General features: G+C 39.3%; 1 protein-coding gene across 5 annotated transcripts in view; it reads right to left on the reverse strand.

The window, feature by feature from the left end:
- The window catches only part of pex5lb (peroxisomal biogenesis factor 5-like b), a 151342-nt gene that overhangs the window by 10747 nt on the left and 117130 nt on the right, over window positions 1–23465 (reverse strand). For 3 of the 5 annotated variants that reach the window (XM_036985505.1, XM_036985507.1, XM_036985506.1), the window contains 4 exons: window positions 16579–16695; window positions 7780–7923; window positions 5294–5364; window positions 3132–3467 (listed from right to left, as the gene is read on the reverse strand). In XM_036985505.1, coding sequence (XP_036841400.1) covers window positions 3132–3467; window positions 5294–5364; window positions 7780–7923; window positions 16579–16695 — 668 coding nt within the window. The remainder of the gene's footprint in view (window positions 1–3131; window positions 3468–5293; window positions 5365–7779; window positions 7924–16578; window positions 16696–23465) is intronic. The other 2 variants (XM_021612661.2, XM_036985508.1) reach the window with 2 other exon arrangements.

Consider the following 23465-nt stretch of genomic DNA (forward strand, 5'->3'; position numbering starts at 1 on the left):
TGACCAAGCATTATCACAGTTGGAGACCAATTTTAAGATATTACAAGGGTATTTTTTACAGTTTAAACTTGTTTTAAATGCTAAGAAAACACATTTATGATTTTTAATAGGTCCAGTAAGTTGAAAATAGACTTGCACTTACGAGCTTAGATGGCTCTCAAATGAATCGGGTCTCTGCATATAAATACTTAGGGATATGGCTGGATGATAAACTGTCTTTTAAAATGCATGTTAATGAACATTGCAAAAAGCTAGGCTTCCTCTATAGAAACAGGACATGACAAATTGTGCAAGCTACTTTTATGTCTGTTATAGATCATGGGGATATTATTTACATGCATGCTACGGCATCCACACTTAAACCACTGGATGCTACTTATCGTTGTGCACTTAGGTTTATTACAGGTGCTAGTTACAGAACTCACCACTGTGTTTTAGATAAAAATGTGGGTTGGACTTCGCTGTCCATGAGACAAGAACAACATGATCCCATGTATGTCTATAAAGAACTTCTGAATAAACTACCTTCTTATTTATCATCATTGGAATTATAATTCATAAAACCAGGTCTCAAGCATGGATTACACTTAAGGCCCCTGAGATCTCTACAGAGTTGGGTATGGCTGCCTTTTCCTGTTACGCTCCTTGCTTATGGAATAGCCTGCAGACTAAACTTGAGACTTGTCCCCCTGTTGCACATTTTAAACATTTATTGGAGGATTTTTTGTATTGCTTGTAACTGCTTTGGGTAATGCAAGCTATTGTGCTATTAGGGGAATAACCTAACACTAACGTTCAAAAGTTTGGGGTCACTTAGAAATGACCTTGTTTTTGTCCATTAAAATAACGAATTGATCAGAAATACAGTTTAGACATTGTTCATGTTGTAAATGACTACTGTAGCTGGAAACAGCTGATTTGTAATGGAATATCTACATAGGTGTACAGAGGCCCATTATCAGCAACCATCACTCCTGTGTTCCAATGGCACGTTGTGTTAGCTAATCCAAGTGTATCATTTTAAATGGCTATTTGAATCATTAGAAAACACTTTTGCAATTATGTTAGCACAGCTGAAAACGTTTGTGCTGTTTAAAAACAGCAATAAAACTGTCCTTCTTTAGACGAGCTAAGTACCTGGAGCATCAGCATTTGTCGGTTTGATTACAAGCTCAAAATGGCCAGAAACAAATACCTTCCTTCTGAAACTGTCTATTCTTGTTCTGAGAAATGAAGGCTATTCCATGAGAGAAATTGCCAAGAAACTGAAGATCTCATACAACGCTGTGTACTACTCCCTTCACAGAACAGCGAAAACTGGCTTTAACCAGAATAGAAAGAGGAGTGGGAGGCCCCGGCGCACAACTGAGCAAGAGGACATATACATTAGTGTCCAGTTTCAGAAACAGATGCCTCACAAGTCTTCAACTGGCAGCTTCATTAAATAGTACCCGCAAAACACTAGTCTCAATGTCAACAGTGAAGAGGTGACTCCGGGATGCTGACCTTTCTAGGCAGAGTTGCAAAGAAAAAGCCATATCTCAGACTAGCCAATAAAAATAAAACACTGGACGGGAAGATTGGAAAAAAGTGTTATGGACAGACGACTCTAAGCTTGACGTGTTCGGATCACAAAGAAGAACATTTGTGAGACGAAGAAAAAATGAAAATATCCTGGTGGAGTGCTTGACGCCATCTGTCAAGCATGGTGAAGGCAATGTGATGGTCTGGGGGTGCTTTGGTGGTGGTAAAGTGGGAGAATTGTAAAGGGTAAAAGGGATCTTGAAGAAGGAAGGATATCACTCCATTTTGCAACGCCATGCCATACCCTGTGGATTGCACTTAATTGGAGCCAATTTCCTCCTACAACAGGACAATGACCCAAAGCACAGCTCCAAACTATGCACTAACTATTTAGGGAAGACGCAGTCAGCTGGCATTCTTTCTATAATGGAGTGGCCAGCACAGTCACCGTATCTCAACCCTATTGAGCTTTTGTGGGAGCAGCTTGACCATATGGTACGTAATTAGACGCTGTACAGTATCCTATTCATTTTGTCACTAATTTCTTGTTTTCATGGAAAACAAAGACATTTCTAATTGACTCAAAACTTTTGAACGGTAGTGTATGTGTAAATGTAAGAATCTGCTGTTGTATTTTTTTAAATGTTATTTGTGATTTTTTTGTTTGTCTTGTGTAATTTTTTAATCACTGTACCTAAACTGTATGTGTAAACATGTATACGCAGGGCCCAGCTCAGTCTGTGTTCCTTGTTGAAATAAAGGTATAATAATAATATTTCTGTAATTTAGTGATTTTATTCCCATAGTAATTCGTTATGGATCCATAACTAAATAAACATCAGCATTTTGAAAGAGTATTTTATCATTATTTTATTAATGAAAGCATGAAGATGCCATTATTAGTTGCAATGTTTTAGTTTGAACGTGCAGACTGTCTCTAAGAACAGTGGGAACGTTTCCCTAGTCAGCACCATTATTAGTGAAGTGTCCCTTTAAATATTTTGGAGATTTGGTTTTCAAATAACGTAAAATTAGTGAAAAAAAGGTCATTCTTGAACATGGGGTGAGACGTTGTTACTAATTTGTAAATAAAGCCAGTATGTTATTTGGAATAATTTATTTATGTTTTTAGACAGAGAAAAACCAAAAACCTACAGTCATCTCATGGGTCTCCCAGTTGAGGCCGGCACAGTTATTGAACCAGCATGTGTAGCAACACAGCTTGCACTGATATGCAGTGTCTTAGACCAATGCTCCACTCAGGCGCTGTACAATGTGACCGGTCGGGAGTGGCCTACAATACTACAGTAATAATCCAAACAAAATAAAATAATAAAAACCTTAGTGTAACAACAGTTTTAGTCAGTAATACTGAAGTCGCACACAATTTTCCATTTAGGTTTGTGTTGCCCAGTCAGTTAGAGCCACAGTAGGACCCAAAAGCATAATCAGTGCTCTAACTCCCCCCTGCACTAGTCTGGAGCAATGAAGTGGTGACGCAGGGTACTGTACTAAACAACAAATTACCTCTAAATCCTGCGGCGTAAGCTCGCAACTTTTAAAGGAGGAACCACTAAATATGCATTGTAACCAAGAGGTGGGCGTACCAAGAGGTTGGCGTATGGGGACGACCCCTACGCGGTGTGGTGGGGGACCCCTGCAGCAGTGGGCTCCGGCTCCCTGGCAGTAGGTGTTTATAACGGGGGTTGTGGCAGATCCATCGGTGCAGGGCCTTGCAAGCGTCCTGTTGCATGCCTGTGTTGGTCAAACTCACCGCCAGGGCCATGAGGGCCTGCAAGTTGTTGTGGTGGAGGTCTAGACACCTGCAGACAGGGACTGCTGTGATTTCTGTGCAAGGATGTGCTGGTTCTGTCTTTTTTGTGTGCACGCCAGGTGAGGTCGTTCCAGGTAGGATGGGGAGAGGATGGGGAGAATGCATCTTCCTTGGAAATGTTTTGAAATGTTTTAATAATCAAATTTTTTCTTTGCGAGAGACTACATTTTTGCTGATGCACGTAACACCCATTGAATTAAGTTATTTGAGGATTGAAAAAAGGTAATGGATTAGGAATTTCCTTTTAAATTACTATGTTTGCTGTTAACCCTATCAAGTTAAACAACATAGTTGTGCTGTTGTAATGAAGGTGAGTTAGACTCTTACGACTTAAATCAGAACTGGAGACCAGGGTTCGATCCCACCTGTGACACTGTATACATGTATATACAGTGCTTTTCGTTAAGTACTCAGACCCTTTTACGTTTTCCACATTTTGTTACGTTACAGCCTTATTCTAAAATGTATTCAATTGTATTAAATCAAGCTACACAAAATACCCCATAATGATGAAGCAAAAAACAACATTTTTTTTATTATTTTAGCAGATTTACATATGTTTTCAGAACCTTTACTCAGTACTTTACTGAAACAACTTTGGCAGCGATTACAGCCTTGAGTCTTCTTGGCGCTGCAAGCTTGGAACACATGTATTTGGGGGGTTTCTCCCATTACTCTCTGCAGCTCCTATCAAGCTCTGTCAGGTTGAATGTGGAGGATTGGTGCACAGCTATTTTCAGGTCTCTCCAGAGATGTTTGATCGGGTTCAAGTCCAGGCTCTGTCTGGGCCACTCAAGGACATTCAGAGACTTGTTCCGAAGCCACTCCTGCGTTGTCTTGGCTGTGTGCTTAGGGTCATTGTCCTGTTGGAAGGTAAACCTTCGCCCTAGTCTGAGGTCCTGAGCCCTCTGGAGCAGGTTTTCATCAAGGATCTGTACGTTGATCCGTTACTCTTTGCCACGATCCTGTCTAGTCTCCCAGTCCCTGCAGCTGAAAAACATCGCCCACAGCATGATGCTGACACCTCAATGCTTTACCGTAGGGATGGTGACAGGTTTCTTCCAGATGTGATGCTTGACATTCAGGCCAAAGAGTTCAATCTTGGTTTCATCAGACCAGAGAAATTTGTTTCTCATGGTCTGAGAGTCTTTAGGTGCCTTTTGGCAAACTCCAAGCAGGCTGTCATGTGCCTTTTACTGAGGAGTGTCTTCCGTCTGGCCACTCTAACAAAGGCCTGATTGGTGGAGTGTGGCAGAGATGGTTGTCCTTCTGGAAGGTTATCCCATCTCCACAGAGGAACTCTAGCACTCCGTCAGAGTGACCATAGGGTTCTTGGTCACCCCCCTGACCAAGGCCCTTCTCCCCCGAAAGCTCAGTTTGCCCGTGCAGCCAGCTCTAGGAAGAGTCTTGGTGGTTCCAAATTTCTTCCATTTAAGAATGATGGAGGCAAATTTGCTCTTGAGAACCTTCAATGCTGCAGACATTTTTTGGTACACTTCCCCAGATCTGTGCCTCGACAAAATCCTGTCTTGGAGCTCTACGGACAATTCCTTCAACCTCATGGCTTGATTTTTGCTCTGACATGCACTGTCAACTGTGGGACCTTATATAGACAGGTGTGCCTTTCCAAATCATGTCCAATCAACTGAATGTACCACAGATGGACTCCAAGTTGTAGAAACATCTCAAGGATGATCAATGGAAAGAGGATGCAAAAAAATAATAATAATAATGTAAAAAGTGTGTTTTCTATTTTTAATACAATTGCAAAAATGTCTAAAAACCTGCTTTGCTTTGTCATTATGGGGTATTGTGTGTAGATTGCTGAGGATTTTTATTTATTTAATCAATTTCAGAATAAGGCTAACGTAACAAAATGTGGAAAAGGTCAAGGGGTCTGAAGGCATTGTAAGTAGAAACAACTCATTTTTTTACCTCTGGAGTGACACGATGGCTGCCTGCTCATTCTCATTCTCAGCCTGTGTGGTGCCCAGAACCTGCCAAGCCTAAAGACGCAGAAAGGGTTTCAACCAAACTAACACATCAAACAAAGTCAAACAATATTACATCAGTACTCCCGAGCTAACCAGTACTTCACTAAAGGAAATCTTATGCACAGTTCAAACATAGATTTTATGGCGAGTGGAACTGAATAGAAATTAAGAGCGGCCTGGCAAGGTTAAAAGCTTTGCTTGATGTACCGATTGGTTTCATACAACTGCTCTCAACACTGCAGCAGACTTCCTCGTTGGTTTTGGGGCGACATAACAGCAACCTCTTACAGAAGTCCTCCACCTGGAAATCCGAGACAATGATTGTGCTTCTGTTGTGGGTGTGGTAGTGAAGCAACTATTATTTGCATGCAATTAACACATATTAATATGTATTACCATATCTCCTGAAAGTGGAAGAACTGCTCTGATGTGCTGCATGAAACAAAAGCTTACTTCAACCGCACTGGGCCAAAAGAGAAGCTGCCGAACTATTGAAAGAATTTGAACGAGGCTCACTTAATGGTTTCAGACAGCTCTCTATCCCCGCTCTTCCAAAGAGAAATAGATTTTTTTGCGGCGATAGAGTGGTCTTTGAACTAGGGCTGAAACTCAACAAATACAAAGAAAATAAGACAAAATAACACACAAGATACATTTCTCGAATTGATTCAATAAAGTAAACTCAATACTTCACACAATGTTACCTACAATTAAAACAAATAAATGAGGCTGTTAACTGAACCTGAATTTCACAGGTTTCTGATTTCCCCCAAAAAGGCAAACTTTTTAAATAAAAAAACAAAAACAAATGTGGATGTTCTAAGTCCATTCTAAGTCCATAACAATGCTTTAACCACATCAGGAGACCACGTTTGAGGTCTGGGAAAAAATGCATGTCATTTATTTATTGTAGTTACCCTTTAGTTCAACTGCGCAGGCACCTAGAAATGTTGTTTGGTTAGTAGTGTTTCTTTAGCACATAAAATGGAAATTGCAAAAGAAATGGCCACCGGATTGACGCAAATAATCATGATATCATTATGCCAGGTAGGTGTGAAACGGATGTGAAACGGCTAGCTTAGTTAGCGGTGCGCGCTAAATAGTGTTTCAATCGGTGACGTCACTTGCTCTGAGACCTTGAAGTAGTGGTTCCCCTTGCTCTGCAAGGGCCGCGGCTTTTGTGGAGCGAACATTCAATTGAGAAGGTTTCTGAGAAAGCCTTTCCATCTACCAGAAGACGGTAACATCGCTACATTTTTCCTGTTTCTTAATTGTTTGAAACCTGGACGTTTTATTTCATATTCTAAGGCATGTCTTACCTTGCTTCAAAATACCTATAGCCAAAATTCCACCATAGAAACGTGTAGGCAATTATTTTATAGTCTTCCCCTATGTGTTCTCCTGTTCCATTGGTTTTCTTTCATTGTCTATCAGCCAAAGGCATTGTCCTATTCATATTAGAAATTAGTGATGAGCGATTATTGCTTTGAGGTTGGTTCGGATTCGGTTGGCTTATAAAAAAAAAGATCAGTTTTCCATATCAGTTTTTAAACATTAAATGCACAATGCATTTTGTGGGTTGAATGCAGTAAGAATACAAAATAATACAATTAATAAAAGTCCCATGATGGTAGTGACTGCACATTACTGATTATCACTTATCAATAATTTATTCACATTACTTTACTTCCATAAAATATTTCAGTTGTGTATATTACATTTGTTTTATTTGATGACTTCCAAGTCATCATCTCATCTCCATAGAGCTGTTACCTGACTGCTGAACTGCAACTATCAAATCACTTAGAGCATGTATTTTCAGTTAGAGATACCTCGCGAAGCATTCTTCTGTCTTCTTTTCATAGCAGGCTTTACCAAGTTTTCTGCACTAAACCATATAGAATATTGGCCTGTTGGAAACTACAACTCCCTACTACTACTTCGCATAGTTCTGGCTTGACCGGATGTATCTCTACAGAAACTGTGCAATGTGCACAAACAAAATGTCGGTTAATCGCTGAGCACTATTAGCAACCTGTGATAGTTCGTGCATCTTAAAATCTCCCCTTTCTAACGGATATTTCCATCTCTGTCCATGAAACCGCTTGTATGTGCAGTGCACATTTTAGAACAATGTTTTCCGCAAATTGCATTTTGGAACATTTGCGTGTAAGCCTACCTCTGTGTGTACATAGCTGCTCCTAAAATGTGAATAAATAATAGTTTATCAACATTTTAAGCTAAACATTCTGATCTGTTCCATCAGACGTATTAATTTATACGACGTATACCTCCATTACACTACTTTAATAAGCATCGTGGGGATTAAGAAATAAATATACGCAATGCCCACTGAAAAATATGTGGGTATACGGCATATACTTGTGTATACCCTTCACTACACCACTGAACTCAACGATCTTTTACCTCCGAATCCGATGGGTCCTGCAAAATGGCCGCCTCCAGTAGCAGGACAGCATTGTTCAGGTCTCCATCTCTGGCCTTCTGCTGCCCTTCCTCAAAAGCATTGGGCCACTCTTTGTACGGGTTGTTGGTGTGAAAGTAGTAGCCCTGTAAATATCACAGGCATCTTTTTGAATGAATTGCATACGTTTGTGTAAATCATGTCTGCATGGTCATACGAATACAAGTACAATGGTTAATATGACATAATTGACAGTAGGGTATTTGCGGTATAACAGTTAATTCATGAAACAATACAAATGTATAATCTTCTGATCAGTGTTTCACACCTCGGTGTAATAACGGTCTCAGTGAGGCATTCAAATATGTGTTATTCATGAGGATCTATACTGTGTGGCTCATTCTATTTCAAATCATCCAATTATATGGATGAATTTCTATAACCGCAGCAAATGAAGTTAGGCATTGTGTTCAGGGCATAGCAGCAGTGTGCACCAGCGCCAGCCCTAACTGTCCCTCCACTCCCACCACTGCCCAACACTTACGCTAAGTCTCCATGAAGCAGATCATGAATTATTCTTATTCCATACCACAAGGGTAAAGATTTACTTTGACTACATATCATAACGCATTTATTACACATCTATAAGCATTTAATGAATGTGATATAACAGGTCCCAACAACATTTTTAAATGTAAGTGTATATCAATAGCATATCTATAATACATTCATGTCATGCAATAGTTCATATTACAATGACAATATAGTGTTATCATTATGGATGTTCTCAAAAGTGTTCGTGAATATTCCAAAAGGCCCAAACACATTTAGAAAATTATGCTGATATATAGGCCGGTATAGGCCCATAACTACTTCTTCTCAGAGGTCAATGGGGCATGAGGATCCCCACAGGGTTGAATCCTCCTATGTAGGAATTCTATGCGGTCAAAGTAAAGTTAAATCTATTTTCCTATTCCCATGAAGCATTTATAACGAAGCACTTCAAGGTAATTAACTGTAGTTTGCTACTGATCTATAACACCAACATTTAAGGTCTGAAGTGCTTAGTTGTGAGGTGCTTCTATGCAGTCATTGTACTGCCATTTGTATTTTCCCATTCATAAAGCATTTATAAATAATTTATAAACATGTGTCCGTATTATTTTTGATAAGTGAGACAACACAGAATGTTAAAGGAAATGTGAACATTTGATAGAAAATGAATCCTACTATTGACTATTCTTTATATATTTAACAAAGATTCAAAATCCCATTTCAGACTCATAGCCATAACTTTTTTAGTGAGTAAACCATACAAACACAGGGTGGTAAAGCTAGCTAGAATTTCCTTGCCTGGCTACTCAAACTCCTTGCTCCGGCCAAACACTACGCCATGCCCACAGATGTTAGTTTCTTTTCCACAATGAGTCTGCTTCTGACGACCTCTCCGATGATTTCCAGAGCGCCTGACTAGTCAGGCAAGAACAAGCATAAGTAATGAGGTGTTTAGGAAATTTGTTATTGTCTTTGATTCATTTTATTTTTTACAACACTCCTCATTTTGACGTCACCACAAACAACTTCATTGATGGCAGTTTCAGATTGATGTACTGTATGTAGCGAACGATAGAGCAGTGGAATAATTCCATTTGAGTCGTCAGGCAAAGCATTTCCCCATTATTCACTAATGTTGCCTAACCGGCCACAAGATGGCAATATTATTCCTTTTACACCGTTTATCATCTTACGTACGACTTTAATGTACTCAGCCAGCAACACACTGCTTTCCCTCGTGGACCGGCTGGTACATAAAGCATCCTCCATTCAACTGCAAAGACATCGGTTTCCTCCTTAACCTGATTTACCTTGATTTAATGGCTCATCAGTAGAAATATCTTAACAAAAATAAAATTTTCCACCACCATTTTCAGATTTTCTGACAACTTCCAGATGTTGCACATCGCGAGTCTGTTTATCCCTGGTTGAACGCAGACCGCAACACCAGCAAGTAGCATTAGCCACCCTAGCATGGTGGTGGAAAATTTTAATAAGATACTACAAATATTTTCACCATTTTTTTTCCCTCCAACGAGCCTTTAAAGAGAGTGTAGCACCTATTTCCCAATGCCAGAAATGCATATAATAATTACTAAGAGAACACAATGAAAACATTCCCAAATTGCAAACTTAAATCAATTGTTATACTATTGTAATGTTGTTTTAAAAGGTGAACTTTGGAAACAATCCCAAAGCCCCCCGCGGTCAGCGTCACACAGTGAAATGAAAAACTACATTCCTCTTAATTCAATACATTTGTGAGAATGAGGTGGTCGAATTGGGCGTCTACTCTCACGGATATCAATAATGGAAGGAGGGCTTCAAAAATAAGTTTCTTCTCAAAGTGGATGCTGTCCCTACCATCAACGTGACTTCTAAAGTAGGGGTGTGCCGAGTACTTGGGCAAAACGAGTATCGTAACAGATATGGAACATTTTCAGAATACGATTATGACAAGTATTTTTTGTAATTATCCGTGAAAGAAAAAATATAATAATTCAGCTGCCAGCACACTCTTTCACTCAAACAGTGTTAAGCGCTGTGTGCTTTAAACAACTATTGGCTAGTTATATTGTCTGTAAAGAATCAGATGGAGTATCAGTTGAGCCTGCTGCAACGATTGGATTAGAACAAGCCACTCTCCCTCTGCTCTCATTTCCCCATTTCACTCATCTCAGTGCACACGTCTCCCGATCTTCAAACATCATGTATGAATCAGAATCTGTAGCTAGTCATCGTTGTTCAATCTAGTTATTTCCTGTTGACTTTGCTGACACCATATGATTGTTTTTGTCTGTCTACTTGTCGTTGTTTAGTAGGCCTATGTTGTCTGTTCGTATAATTATTTCATTGCTGACGACGTCTGTCATTACGTCATGATCCAAGCCCAAGCTTGCTTGCTATTATTATTTATTCTCACCCAGGCATGTTTACCGAGCGACAGATCATTAGAAAATAAAATGACAAATGTAGATACTTTTTAAAATGTATTGTATAATGTTGGCTGGCATAAGTTGCGGGAGAGAAAAGTTTTGCTCCTCTCAAAAGTACAACAATATATAGCCGGCATTCATCTAAATCTGTGCCTGGAATAAATGCAGGCAGTAGTAGTACTATTTATTAGCCTATTTCATTAATAATTGAATAGAACTAAGTAAGTATCATGTGCATTTTCATCGGTCGGGGTCATTTAAAAGGAACATAATGCACTCTGAGATGCACTCTGAGTGAATGCGCACTTGTGGTATAGGCATTTACAGCACATTCCCGGGTTGTCTGATCACGACTAAATCCGATTATGACTATGAAGTGTGATAAAACGGATGCGATTATGAATACAATGAGATCGGCACACCCCTATTCTAAAACATCTCAAACAGCTAGCAGCATCAACAGAGAACAAGCATTTTTATAGGCTTCAGTGAGCATGGAAGTGAACAGGGTAAGGGAAAGACCTAAAGGTCAAGGACCTTTTAAAGGGTTCTTCGGCTGTCCCCATAGGAGAACCCTATGAAAAACCCTTTTTGGTTGCAGGTAGAACACTTTTGGTTCCATGTACATGGAAACCTGGAACCAAAAAGGGTTCTCCTATGGGGACAGCTGAAGAACTCTTTTGGAAACTTTTTTTTCTAAGAGTAACTATAGAGCTACCGTATTTAGCTCACATTTTCCATCTAAATAACACAAACTAACCAAATGTAAACATGTCTGCCAGTTGTTGGTTGCTAACTGCTTGTGCTGTCATACTATAGATAGTACAAGCGTATGGGGAAGAGTAGTTTTGGCTGCGACTGAGGGACTGTGGATGGATGGCTTGTCAGATGGATCCACGTGGGTTGGCGAGACCCCTCCAGCATAATGTTATTCCGAAATCAGCTACGGGCTAGGGCATCTCGAACATATTCCCTACACTGGACTGATGGCAGATAATTTGGCCGTTCTGTGGCTCCAGGAGAGTTTTCTATGCGGCCTGTCGAGTGCAGGCTAAACTGAACTGCAAAGCTTCGGCCATGGATTCAATCGCGGATCTGGTGGAATTTCTGAGAAGCCCTGGGGCCAGGCTTTCTTTGGAGGGGGGGATTGTGGATTTTTTTGGGGGGGAAAGTTTTATTTATAAAAAAATGTTGTCTTACTCTTAGGATCGATTCTTGTTGAAGAAGCAGCAGCTAAGCTAACATTAGCTTGCTATAGCTAGCTATTCTCTTCCTCCGTTTTTGAATGAATGTGTTTTTTTTCTTTCTAGCTGGCAAAATAAGTGAGATAGATTTGGTTTGTATACTGCCAAAAGTCTATAACATAGCTAAGTTTGTCACTGGTATGAGCTAGTAAATATCCTAAACCTAGACAGTGATAGAATATCACCTGGGAGAGAAAGAGGAGAGAATTCACTTTCTGTTTCATCTGCTGCTGGCTTGCTAATGTTCACTTAAGTATGTTTTTTCACATGTAATTGATGAAATTAGATTTTTATTCTATAAAGATTGTAATTGTGTCAGTATGTTATGAATATTGTAGAAACATACCACTTGGTGCACACCAGGCTACAGGCAATATGTTCCTCCACTGTGTGAGTCATAGAAATTACCATCTTGCTTTCGGAGCTTTCCATCAGTCTTCGTGGTTTTTATATGGGGATAGCATAAATTGTACAGTTGTAAACTTTTCCAAGTTAGAATCCATTTTTCACGTTAGAACTCATTAGTTAATCTACAGCACCAACTACATAAATATATGACAGGGTCCATTATCTGCTACTTTAAATCGAGTTAAGGAGGAAACCAATGCCTTTGCAGCTTGAATGGAGGATGTTTTATGTATGAGCCGGTCCATGGGGGACATGTGTATTACCGGCTGGGCTGACTGTGTCCATACCTAACAGTAATACGACATCAGGAAGAACTACGCCCTCTAGGGGTTTCAGCGCTATCACTAATGTAGCTAGCTAGCTAAGCCCCTGGCACAATGTCACAAGAGGTCAACAGGAAGTGATATTTCACTGACCTCTCACATTCTCCTCCTGATTAGCTTCACGTCAGGAGAAAGGGGCAGCTGCAGCCCAATATGGTGACCGGAGTATGGGCAAGTGGGTGTGTTGAAAGGAAAGTAGTGGGCGTGAGGAAAGGAGTGGGTGTGTCAAGCGCTCTACTATCTATAGTTTGATTTGATTGAGTTTTTTCCCTTCAGTTCCTTTAAGTTAGCACGCAACTATCATACGTTGAGCTACCGTACGGCGAGAGTTTGGACTTTGCTTTGAAGCCAGAGGATAAGTCTGAGTCGTATTTCACTGTTACAGAAATAATTGTAGATTTTCAGTTATAAAAGTGACAATGGTTTATTTTTGATTAAAAGTACTGATGATGGGTGTACTGTTTCTTGTATGTGTTGTCTGCTTACTGTGACTGTCACCCTGATATTGGCTACTAGGTAGCTACACTTCCCACGCCATTGCCAGTCAGTAGTGCTTGGCAAGCGGGAGCGAAGAGCACTGTGTCCCAGTGTTGTTGCCATTCATGCCCTCCCAATTGAGTAGTAGACTGTATGTATGTATCAAGGTGACATCTAGATTATTATCAATATTAGTTATTTATTGTGTAGGCTGCGATGCCGTGATACAGCTGCCCAGTGAGAAGCACCTCAGTTCGGCAGGCACGCTACAACACCGGTGCACTTGACTTGCCGGCTTATCGATCAGCCGTGCAGCAAAATCAGCCACGCAAGACTGTCTCGAGTGGCAAAAAAACAGCCCAATTAGCCGATTCGCATTTCATACACCCACTCCTTTCGACACACACACTCGCTGGGTTTCTTCACGGCATCCAAATCATAAATAGATTTAATGCATTGCTCAGTTATGTATAGAGCCATCGTGGAATGCTCTGCCACCAGAGGTTACTCAGGCAAAAAAAGCAAGGTTAGCTTTAAAAAACAGATAAAAACATCTTGTATCACAGCGCCACCACTCTTTCTAAAGATCTAATTTAACTGTACTGTAAATAAGAATATGAATATGTATGTATGAATAGTGTGTATATAGTATTTTTGTTGTCTTTTGGTGACTTTTCTTTATATAACTCTTATTTTAATGAAATATCTTATCTTGTCCATTACTGTATGTTATGTGGACTCCAGGAAGAGTAGCTGCTCCTAACACACTCGCCCATACTCCAGTCACCATATTGGGCTGCAGCTACCCACATCCTTGACGACAACTTCCTTCACAACAGCTCTGTTCTGCAAAGTGCAAGAAGTATGAATGCTCTAATTTCTGCGGAGGCCAGATTGACCATGCGGACCCTTTAATTAAGGGGGAAATGCTAGCTAGCTTTACCACCCTGTGTTAGTACGTTTTACTCATAGTTATTGCTATGAGTCTGAAATGTGGAACTTGATTTCAATGCTTTGAATATTGATCTTTGCTAAATCTATTCAAGAAAAGTCCAAATGAAAAATGTCAATAGTAGGATTCTTCAGCAATTGTTTCTGTGTTACATCTGGAAAATGTAAATAAAATATTTCCCTTAAAGGGATACTTCTGGATTTTGGCAATGAGTCAGATGATACAATTTTTATCTCTGTGTGCAATTTGAAGGAAGTTGCTAACTAGCGTTAGTGTGCCGGTAGATAGCATAGACTTTCAGTCATTGCTCTATCACTAGTTAGCATTGACTAGAACAACTCTCTCTAACTTCCTGGATGCATGGTATCCATGAGTTCATCTGACTCTGGGGAAGTTGATAAAGGACTTCATTGCAAAAATGCTGAAATATCCTTTTAACATTTTGTGTTGTGTCCATATTCTTTTTGATAAGTGAAGCATGTTTATGAAAGAGAAAATAGAAATGACAGTATATTGACTGCATAGAATTCATACATAGACCTTTAATGTTGGTTTTATAGATCAGAGTGGCAAACTGCTCAGTTAAATGCCACGAAGTGCTTAGCTATAAATGGTTTGTGAATGGGAAAATTGATGACTACTTTGACTGCATAGAATTCATAAATAGACCCTTCATGTGTGCATTGAAGACCCGTTTGACCACCTTAATTGTGATGTAGAGGGCTGTTCATGAGTTACGAATGAGAACTACACCGTTTGAACCGTATCATTTACCAAGAGGATTCAACCCTGTGGGGATCTTTATGCACCATTGACCTCAGTGAGAAGAAGGTGGTAAGGTAAGTCCGTTGGGGGCAATGTCAGAAGCACACTTTGGAGAACAGCCATAATGATGACACTATGCTGTCATTGTAATGATGCATCTATTAAGATACATAATGAGCTCTTGCATACCATGACATGAATGTGGTATAGATGTCCTATGGATACATTTAATTAACCTTTAACAATGTGGTTTGGACCTGTTATAACACGTTCATAAAATGCTTATAGATCTGTAATAAATGCGTTATGATATGTAGTCAAAGTAAGTCTTTACCCATTATAGAAACAAAATAGTATTTACCAGATCTGGGTTGAAATACTACAAATTGTATTTCAGTTATTTTAAGTAAGTATTTAGACAAACTTCCTTTGAAATTACACGTAGTAAAGTATGGACATGCATTTAAAAAAACTCAAACACAGAAAATAGCATTTTCAAATACAAATATTTAAATACTTTATGTATTTAAACCCAGGTCTGTTTGGTCCTATGGGTATTTGAAATGTATTTATAGAAAATTAGAGCCTTGTTCGATGCTGTTGACAGCAGCCATTTGTTTAGATAAGAATTCAAGAACAAAGGCAACCCTCCAATATATGAAGGTCTTTACCATGGAGGGTGAATAACCTATACAAAAATTGAAATATGATGCAAGTAATAACATAACGTAATAGCAATATAAATATGACAGATTTTCTTCATTTTGGGGAATGGATGTTGATTTAACATACCGGTATGTTTATTGTCATATACATTTTCACAATATATTCTGGCAGAATATGGTCGGGGCATTATGTGTTGTGGTGGGTAGTTATTATTACATATCAACTGGAGTGACAACTGCAGCATTATTTTTGATGAATGAATGTGAAACACAACCTTTCAGATTGAAAATAATAATAATTCCAGGAGGAAACATATTTGACTGCAAAGAAAATAAGAAGTAAATGTATGTTATTAATAAGACTTAAACCAATGGGGGATAGTTGTCTACTATTCCACTACTGCCCCTTTCCATATCCCCTGTCTGTCTCTCTTCCTCCCTCTCCTTTTTTCTCCCTCATTATTGTGATCTCTCAACATTTGAGCAACAATCTGTTCCAATTGAGACAATAGTGGAGTTGAGAGAATTCTAGATTAAGTATCAGCCATCAGTGGCCTGTCATTCGAAGCAACACATCACTTTCTCATGTTAGCTCTACACTACCTATCACAAATGAGTGCAGTTGTGAGATTCCTAGGTTAGTGATAGGTTGAAGATGAATTCAAAGGTTTGGTGATTACATCGATATTACTGTTTTTCTCCATGTAAAATATTGGATTAGATAGCTTTGATGAAGGGATGGTGTTTTGTACCTACCATCGCTTGTGGTTTTAAAAGGTTATTTTGGGGGGTAATATCAGGGATTAGTATCAGGGATTATGGTCAGTAAGTGCATCTCTTTGAATGGATAGACATTTTGTGAATAAATTCTGGGATTGGTGGGAAAGTTTAGGTAAATGATATTGGAAACTCTAATGGGAGATTTTTCCAGATTAGTATTAGTGTTGAGGAAAGAATTAGGTGTTGGGGGAGTTTACCTTCTCAATTGGAGAGCTGCTGGGTGGTATCGGGCCTTCATTTTCTTCCTCGAGCCAATTCCTGCGAGCCAGTTCCTCCCATTCTGCCTGCATCTTATCCCAGAACTCTGTGTCCGACTGATGAGAACAGAAGAGAAAGAGGTGTTGGAATTGATTTCTGCTTCGTAATGGCCCAATCCCATAATCATCCACTGGACATATCCCATTCCCATGGCCCTTGGTGACACCCTTATGGGATCTAATGGGAGCTAGATACTACAGGGTCATGTTCATTAGAGCACACTGTAGCAAACTGTTTCTAAACAGAAAATGAGCGTTTCACCTTGTTCAGATAGAATATCCCCGTTTCACTCATTATTGATCTGTTTTCTTCCGTTTCGTTCATTTTGAAGTCAACTCTAGTGTAAGCAATATGGTATAAACTCCACATAGCCTTTGGTGTTTGTGACAATACAAAAAAACTATAAATACAATGCTAGTTAGCGCTAATAGGGAGGGACAACAATTAAAGGGTCTAGAGAGGTAAAAGCAATGGAATAGTTTAGGATTGGGTCATTGGCTTTATGTACCATTCTCTTCCAAATCTTCAATGAGCTATTTCCATTCTAACCATTATTGGCTGTCCCCGACCCAAAATAATATCTTGGTTGACAGAGGGTCATCTGTTCTTTCGACAAGTCAATTGGTAGATATTTTAAAACATGTATTTTTTCATTTATAAACATTTTAATAAAATCAACTATATGCACTGAGCTTGTTTGATGTTTAAGCACACTGTTTGATGAAATAATTAACACACACAAATGACTCAAGAGAGAGCCAGAGATAGAAGAGAAAAGAATTTGAAGAAAAATGTTCCCAACTCTCCTACTCCTGCTGCTACTGGCCTTCGCAGATTCTGCCGATAAACTCTTGAAGTTGCCGGGGGTCGGCAACCTTTTTCATGTGGAATGCCAATTTACAACTTATCTTACCATTTCTACCGATCTGCATGCAAGTTATGATTTTCAAAAGCATTTTCATGGAGCAGTTTCATGTAAATTTTTAGAACATCTTAGTATCTCAAAATCATTGTCATGTAGTTAATCTAAATTCTATCTAAATCGAAATGAAAATGATACAAATCAATCTAATGCAAGAGCACCAGCCTCTGCCAAATGAACACATTGTATGATAGCCTAAACCGTGAGCCATTAGCAGATAAATAACTTAGTGCAGAACACAGAGAGGCCTATATAACAATGCAAGTAACTTGTATTGCCAACTACGTAAAAGAAAACCGACAAATAAAAATAATTTTAGGTAGAAAATACCCTAATAAAAATAAATGTCCTTTAAATCACATTGGCTACGCATGGCAGTTTGTTCATGTTCTTTGAATCGCATCATCTCTCTACACCGCCTGTCTACAACGAACTTAAAATATTGTATCAACTATCAACTGGGTCCGGCCCACTGGATGAGGGATTGACATTTTTCCCTTTCACCCAGAGGCTCAGTGGTTATTGAAAGGGAGAGAGCTGGAAAGGTTTTTGAATACATTGAGGAACTATTGTCATTCTCAATAGATGTAAAAACAGACTTTACTTGCTGTTTAAGGTGAAGACACAATTACTTTTCATTCGTGGTGGTGAGATAAGACAATCAGAAATACTATCTGACATCCCCGAATGGCCACATTTATACATTTACGCACAGGATAGGTAGCCTATGCCTACCTCTATGCACAATCAGGTGTGCGTCCTTACTCAACATTGACAGGAGCGCTCCAAACAAAAGACAATGAATAAATTGACAAAACTAGTAAATGAAATAAACCAAAACGTGTCTTACTGGTATAGCATAGGTTGTGAGCTCTGCAAACAATGTGTCCACTCCGATAATGAGAACAGTAAACGACTGTAGAAATAAAATTGCCTATTGAATCTATTAACAGAAATTACCGAAACCAAAGAAACATTGTACATTAGAAATTATGGGGATTTATGGTAAATGTACTATTGGTGATATACACTACATGACCAAAAGTATGTGGACACCTGGTCGTCAAACATCTCATTCCAAAATCATGGGCATTAATATGGAGTTGGTCCCCCCTTTCCTGCTATAACAGCCTCCACTCTTCTCGGAAGGCTTTCCACTAGATGTTGGAACATTGCTGCAGGGAGTCATCCGTCAGACTTCCAGATGGTGAAGTGTGATTCATCCCTCCGGAAAACATCTTTCCACAGCTCCAGAGTCCAATGGTGGCGAGCTTTACACCACTTCAGCCGACGCTTGGCATTGCACATGATGATGTTGGGCTTGTGTGCGGATGCTCAGCCATGGAAATCCATTTCATGAAGCTCCCAACGAACAGTTCTTGTGCTGACTTTGCTTCCAGAGGCAATTTGGAACTTAGTAGTGAGTGTTGCGACCGAGGACAGACAAATCGTCTTTCCTCGGTTGCAACACTCACTACCAAGCTACAAGCTTCAGCACTTGGCTATCCAGTTCTGTGAGCTTGTGTGGCCTACCATTTTGTGGTTGAGCCATTGTTGTGCTTAGACATTCCACTTAACAAACTATGGAGATTGCATGGCTCAATTTTATACACCTGTCAGCAACAAGTGTGTCTGAAATAACCGAATCCATGAATTTGAAGGGGTGTCCACATACTTTTGTATATATAGTGTACGTAATGGGGAATTGATAGACAATAACAATCAAAGGGAAAAATGTTCACACAATTAAGGTATGAAACAATGAACGTGCACCAATTTGCAGGACAGATCGCATTCTGGAGGGAGACGTGCCTTGTGGATCTTAGCCACATTCCCCTTCTTCTTGACTCAACATTTGTATTTTTTTATTTCACCTTTATTTTACCAGGTAAGCTAGTTGAGAACAAGTTCTCATTTACAACTGCGACCTGGCCAAGATAAAGCAAAGCAGTGCGACACAAACAACAACAGAGTTACACATGGAATAAACAAGCGTACAGTCAAATTTAAAATGATTATCTTCACACATACTATACTATAGGTCTAAGGAAAACTTAAATGGTGTCATGTCCAAAGCAAAAGCTATTTATGGAAAAACCCATGCAATTTTGAAACAAATGCAATTTCCCTTTTTTTTCTTTATATTATAAAATTGCTTGGCGTGCCAAGGCAAATACCCTCGCGTGTGCCTTATGTTGCAGATGCCTGTTTTAGAGTGATGGACTGTGACATTCCCGAGGCCTCCGCAATGGATTAGTCCACTGAGACAGGCACGAATCAGACACGTGTTTCATGGGCCGCTCAACAAAAATAATCTGTCAACCAAAAGCCTTTTCAACAAACAACTGACCTGTTGGCTAAATGGGGTCAGCCCTAATATCCACAAACTTGCAAGGACCAAGCTAGTGCATTCGGAAAGTATTCAGACCCCTTCACTTTTTCCACATTTTGATATGTTACAGCCTTATTCTAAAATGGATTAAAATATTTTTTTCTTCAATCTACACACATACCCCGGAATGACAAAGCAATAAAACAGGTACTTAAAAATGTTTTCATATTTATTCAAAATAAAAGTATTCAGACTCTGAAAAAAATAGAATCCAATTGCGTGTTTTGTTGCTTGTGTTTGCTTACTCAATTTGCATGCCCCCACTGGCCTCTGTCCAAGACAACACCCCAGAACAAAAATCCATAATTTCACCCATTTACTGAAGCATATTTCTCCCGCTGCTAAATGTGGGTCTTGTCAGTTCAAATTAGCCTCAATAGATAGATACGCTATATTTGGAAAGAAGCCATCTTCAATTGGAACAGAAGAAACAAATACATTGCCAAATCTTCCGATTAAATTTTTTTAAGTAATCTTTTTTGGACAGAGAGTCTGCTGAGACCAAGGTCTATTGTACAGATGAGCCCTGTATCAAACAGACACATCAATATACAAAAAGCAAAACAAGAATATAAAACAAATGCATTCTTCAGTACAAAGGTCCTCAATCAGCCATCTGAATTGCCGTAGTGTTACAGTTTTCTGGTGAAAGAGAGGAGGACCAAAATGCAGTGTGGTTAGCTTTATACATCTTTAATGAAAAATGACCAAAACAAGAAACCGTGAAAAAACCAAAACAGCCCTATCTGGTGCAACAAAGACAGGAAACAATCACCCACGAAATACTCAAAGAATATGGCTGCCTAAATATGGTTCCCAATCAGAGACAACGATAAACACCTGCCTCTGATTGAGAACCACTCTAGGCAACCATAGACTTACCTAGAATACTATACTAAACACAACCCTATCAATCTACAAAACACCTAGACAAGACAAACACATGATCACCCATGTCACACCCTGGCCTGACCAAAATAATAAAGAAAACACAAAATACTAAGGCCAGGGCGTGACACCTAGTCACCAATTCTTCCAATTTTAGAATTTTGAAATTATTCCATAAGTAAGGTGTAAAAAAAACTAGAAGCAAATTTACCTAACTCAGTGGAGATCGAAGGGATCTCCAGAGTAAACCATCCCTGAGGCTGAGTCTGGTAGCGCGTATGTCTGCAGGTTCCCAATGAAGTAAGACGGAAGTCTATGCAACAGTGCTTCATAAACAAAAAGAGTGCAATGCATCGATCTACAAGACTTCAAAGAGGGCCAGTCTACTTTCTGATACAGAAAGCAATGATGTGCACTGAACCTGTCACCCGTAATAAAGTGTAGTGCGTTACGATAAACTTTGTCCAGTGGTTTAAGCACAGTGGCAGCTGCATTCATATAAGCGATATCACCATAAACTATAACCGACATGAATGTTGACTGAATTATTTGTTTTCTGCTATTTAATGAAAGGCATCCTATTCCTCTCAAGGAACCCTGACTTAACACCATCAGAAGAAAAACATTGTGTCCTGTCTGTCAGGTAGTTTTCAAACCAAATGCAGGCTTCCTAACCCAGGCCAATTTCAGACAGTCGACAAATGAATAATGGTGACAGGTCAAGTGTCGAAAGCCTTCCACAAGCCTATAAGAAGGGCAGCACAATGCTGCCTTTTGTCCAAGCAATTTACAATGTAATTTATCACCAAAGAAGAAGCAGATATAGTACTGGCCTGAAATCAGACTGATGGACACTGGAAAATATCTAAGCTGTGTTGATTAAAGATTGAACATTTTTCAATAGGAAAGAGTTTAGAGATGAGGTGATAATTATTAATGTCAGAGCGGTCACCACCTTTCTGGAGAGGAGGCACATGGGCAGCCTTCCAGACCCTAGGGATAGCACCCAATATATTTCTCTGGTTTAAAATGTGTCAATCATTCTACAATTAGAGGAGCAGAATGCTGCAGCAAGAGAGGATCAAGCAAATTAGCCCCAGAAGTTGGATCTTCCTTCATGCCAACTAGAGGCTGGGAGAGGGAAAAGCAGTCGATTGACTGATCAGGGTAAATTAAACCACCATTTTTTTCAAATAAAAGTCCTGCGGAGATAACACATTGATTGAAATATTCACTTATCAAATGTTTCTCAGTAAATATGTTAGATCCACAGCTTTCTTAGGCAGGGAGAGATTCATTTTTGCATTAACTGTTTTCCAAAATTTAGACGGGACACCATCAGAATATGAGATAGAAAGTAGCATGATATAGCGTTCTTGATTGAGGAGGTGTATCTATTTCTCAATTGCCTGAAAAGCTGGCAATCAGCTAAAGAGTAAATCAATGAAACAGATAAATGCATATTTTGGTTTATGGCAAAACCTATAACCAAAAGTTTAAAATAAAAAAAAAAAATAATAATAATATGGGGATAGTGATATTTAGGTAACATGATGCCACAAGAGATGATTTCACATACTGTACCAGTCAAAAGTTTGGACACACCTACACATTCAGGGGTTTTTCTTTATTTTTACTATTTTCTACATTGTAGAATAATAGTGGAAATCAAAACTATAAATAACATATATGGAATCATGTGGTAACCAAAAAAGTGTTTTTTATATTTGAGATTCTTCAAAGTAGCCACCCTTTCCCTTGATGACAGCTTTGCACACTCTTGGCATTCTCTCAACCAGCTTCATAAGGTAGTCAGTCACCTGGTATGCATATCAATTACTTGTTAAAATTTTAATTGTGGAATTTTTTCCTTCTTAATGTGTTTGAGCCAATCCGTTGTGTTGTGAGAAGGTAGGGGTGGTATACAGAGGATAGCCCTATTTGATAAAAGACCAAGTCCATATTATGGCAAGAACAGCTCAAATAAACAAAGATAAATGACAGTCCATCATTACTTTTGGACATGAAGGTCAGTCAGTCTGTACATTTTCAAGAACTTTGAAAGTTTCTTCAAGTGCAGTCGCAAAAACCATGAAGCGCTATGATGAAACTGGCTCTCATGAGGACCGGAAAGGAAGACCCAGAGTTACCTCTGCTGCAGAGAATACTTTCATTAGAGTTAACTGCACTTGAGATTGCAGCCCAAACAAATGAGTCAGAGTGCAAGTAACAGACACATCTCAACATCAACTGTTCAGAGGAGACTGAATGAATAAGGCCTTCATGGTCGAATTGCTGCAAAGAAACCATCACTAAAGGACACCAATAAGAAGAAGACACTTGCTTGGTCCAAGAAACATGAGCAATAGACTGGTGGAAATCTGTCCTTTGGTCTGATGATTCCAAATGTTTGAATTTTGGTTCCAAAAGCCGTGTCTTTGTGAGATGCAGAGTAGGTGAACGGATGACCTTTGCATGTGTTGTTCCCACTGTGAAGCATGAATCAGGAGGTGTGATGGTGAATTGCTGGTGACACTGTCAGTGATTTAATTAGAATTCAAGGCACACTTAACCAGCATGGCTACCATAGAATTCTGCATCCCATCTGCTTAGTGGGACTATCA

Source organism: Oncorhynchus mykiss, chromosome 8, assembly GCF_013265735.2.
Source record: "Oncorhynchus mykiss isolate Arlee chromosome 8, USDA_OmykA_1.1, whole genome shotgun sequence".
Classification (NCBI taxonomy): domain Eukaryota; kingdom Metazoa; phylum Chordata; class Actinopteri; order Salmoniformes; family Salmonidae; genus Oncorhynchus; species Oncorhynchus mykiss.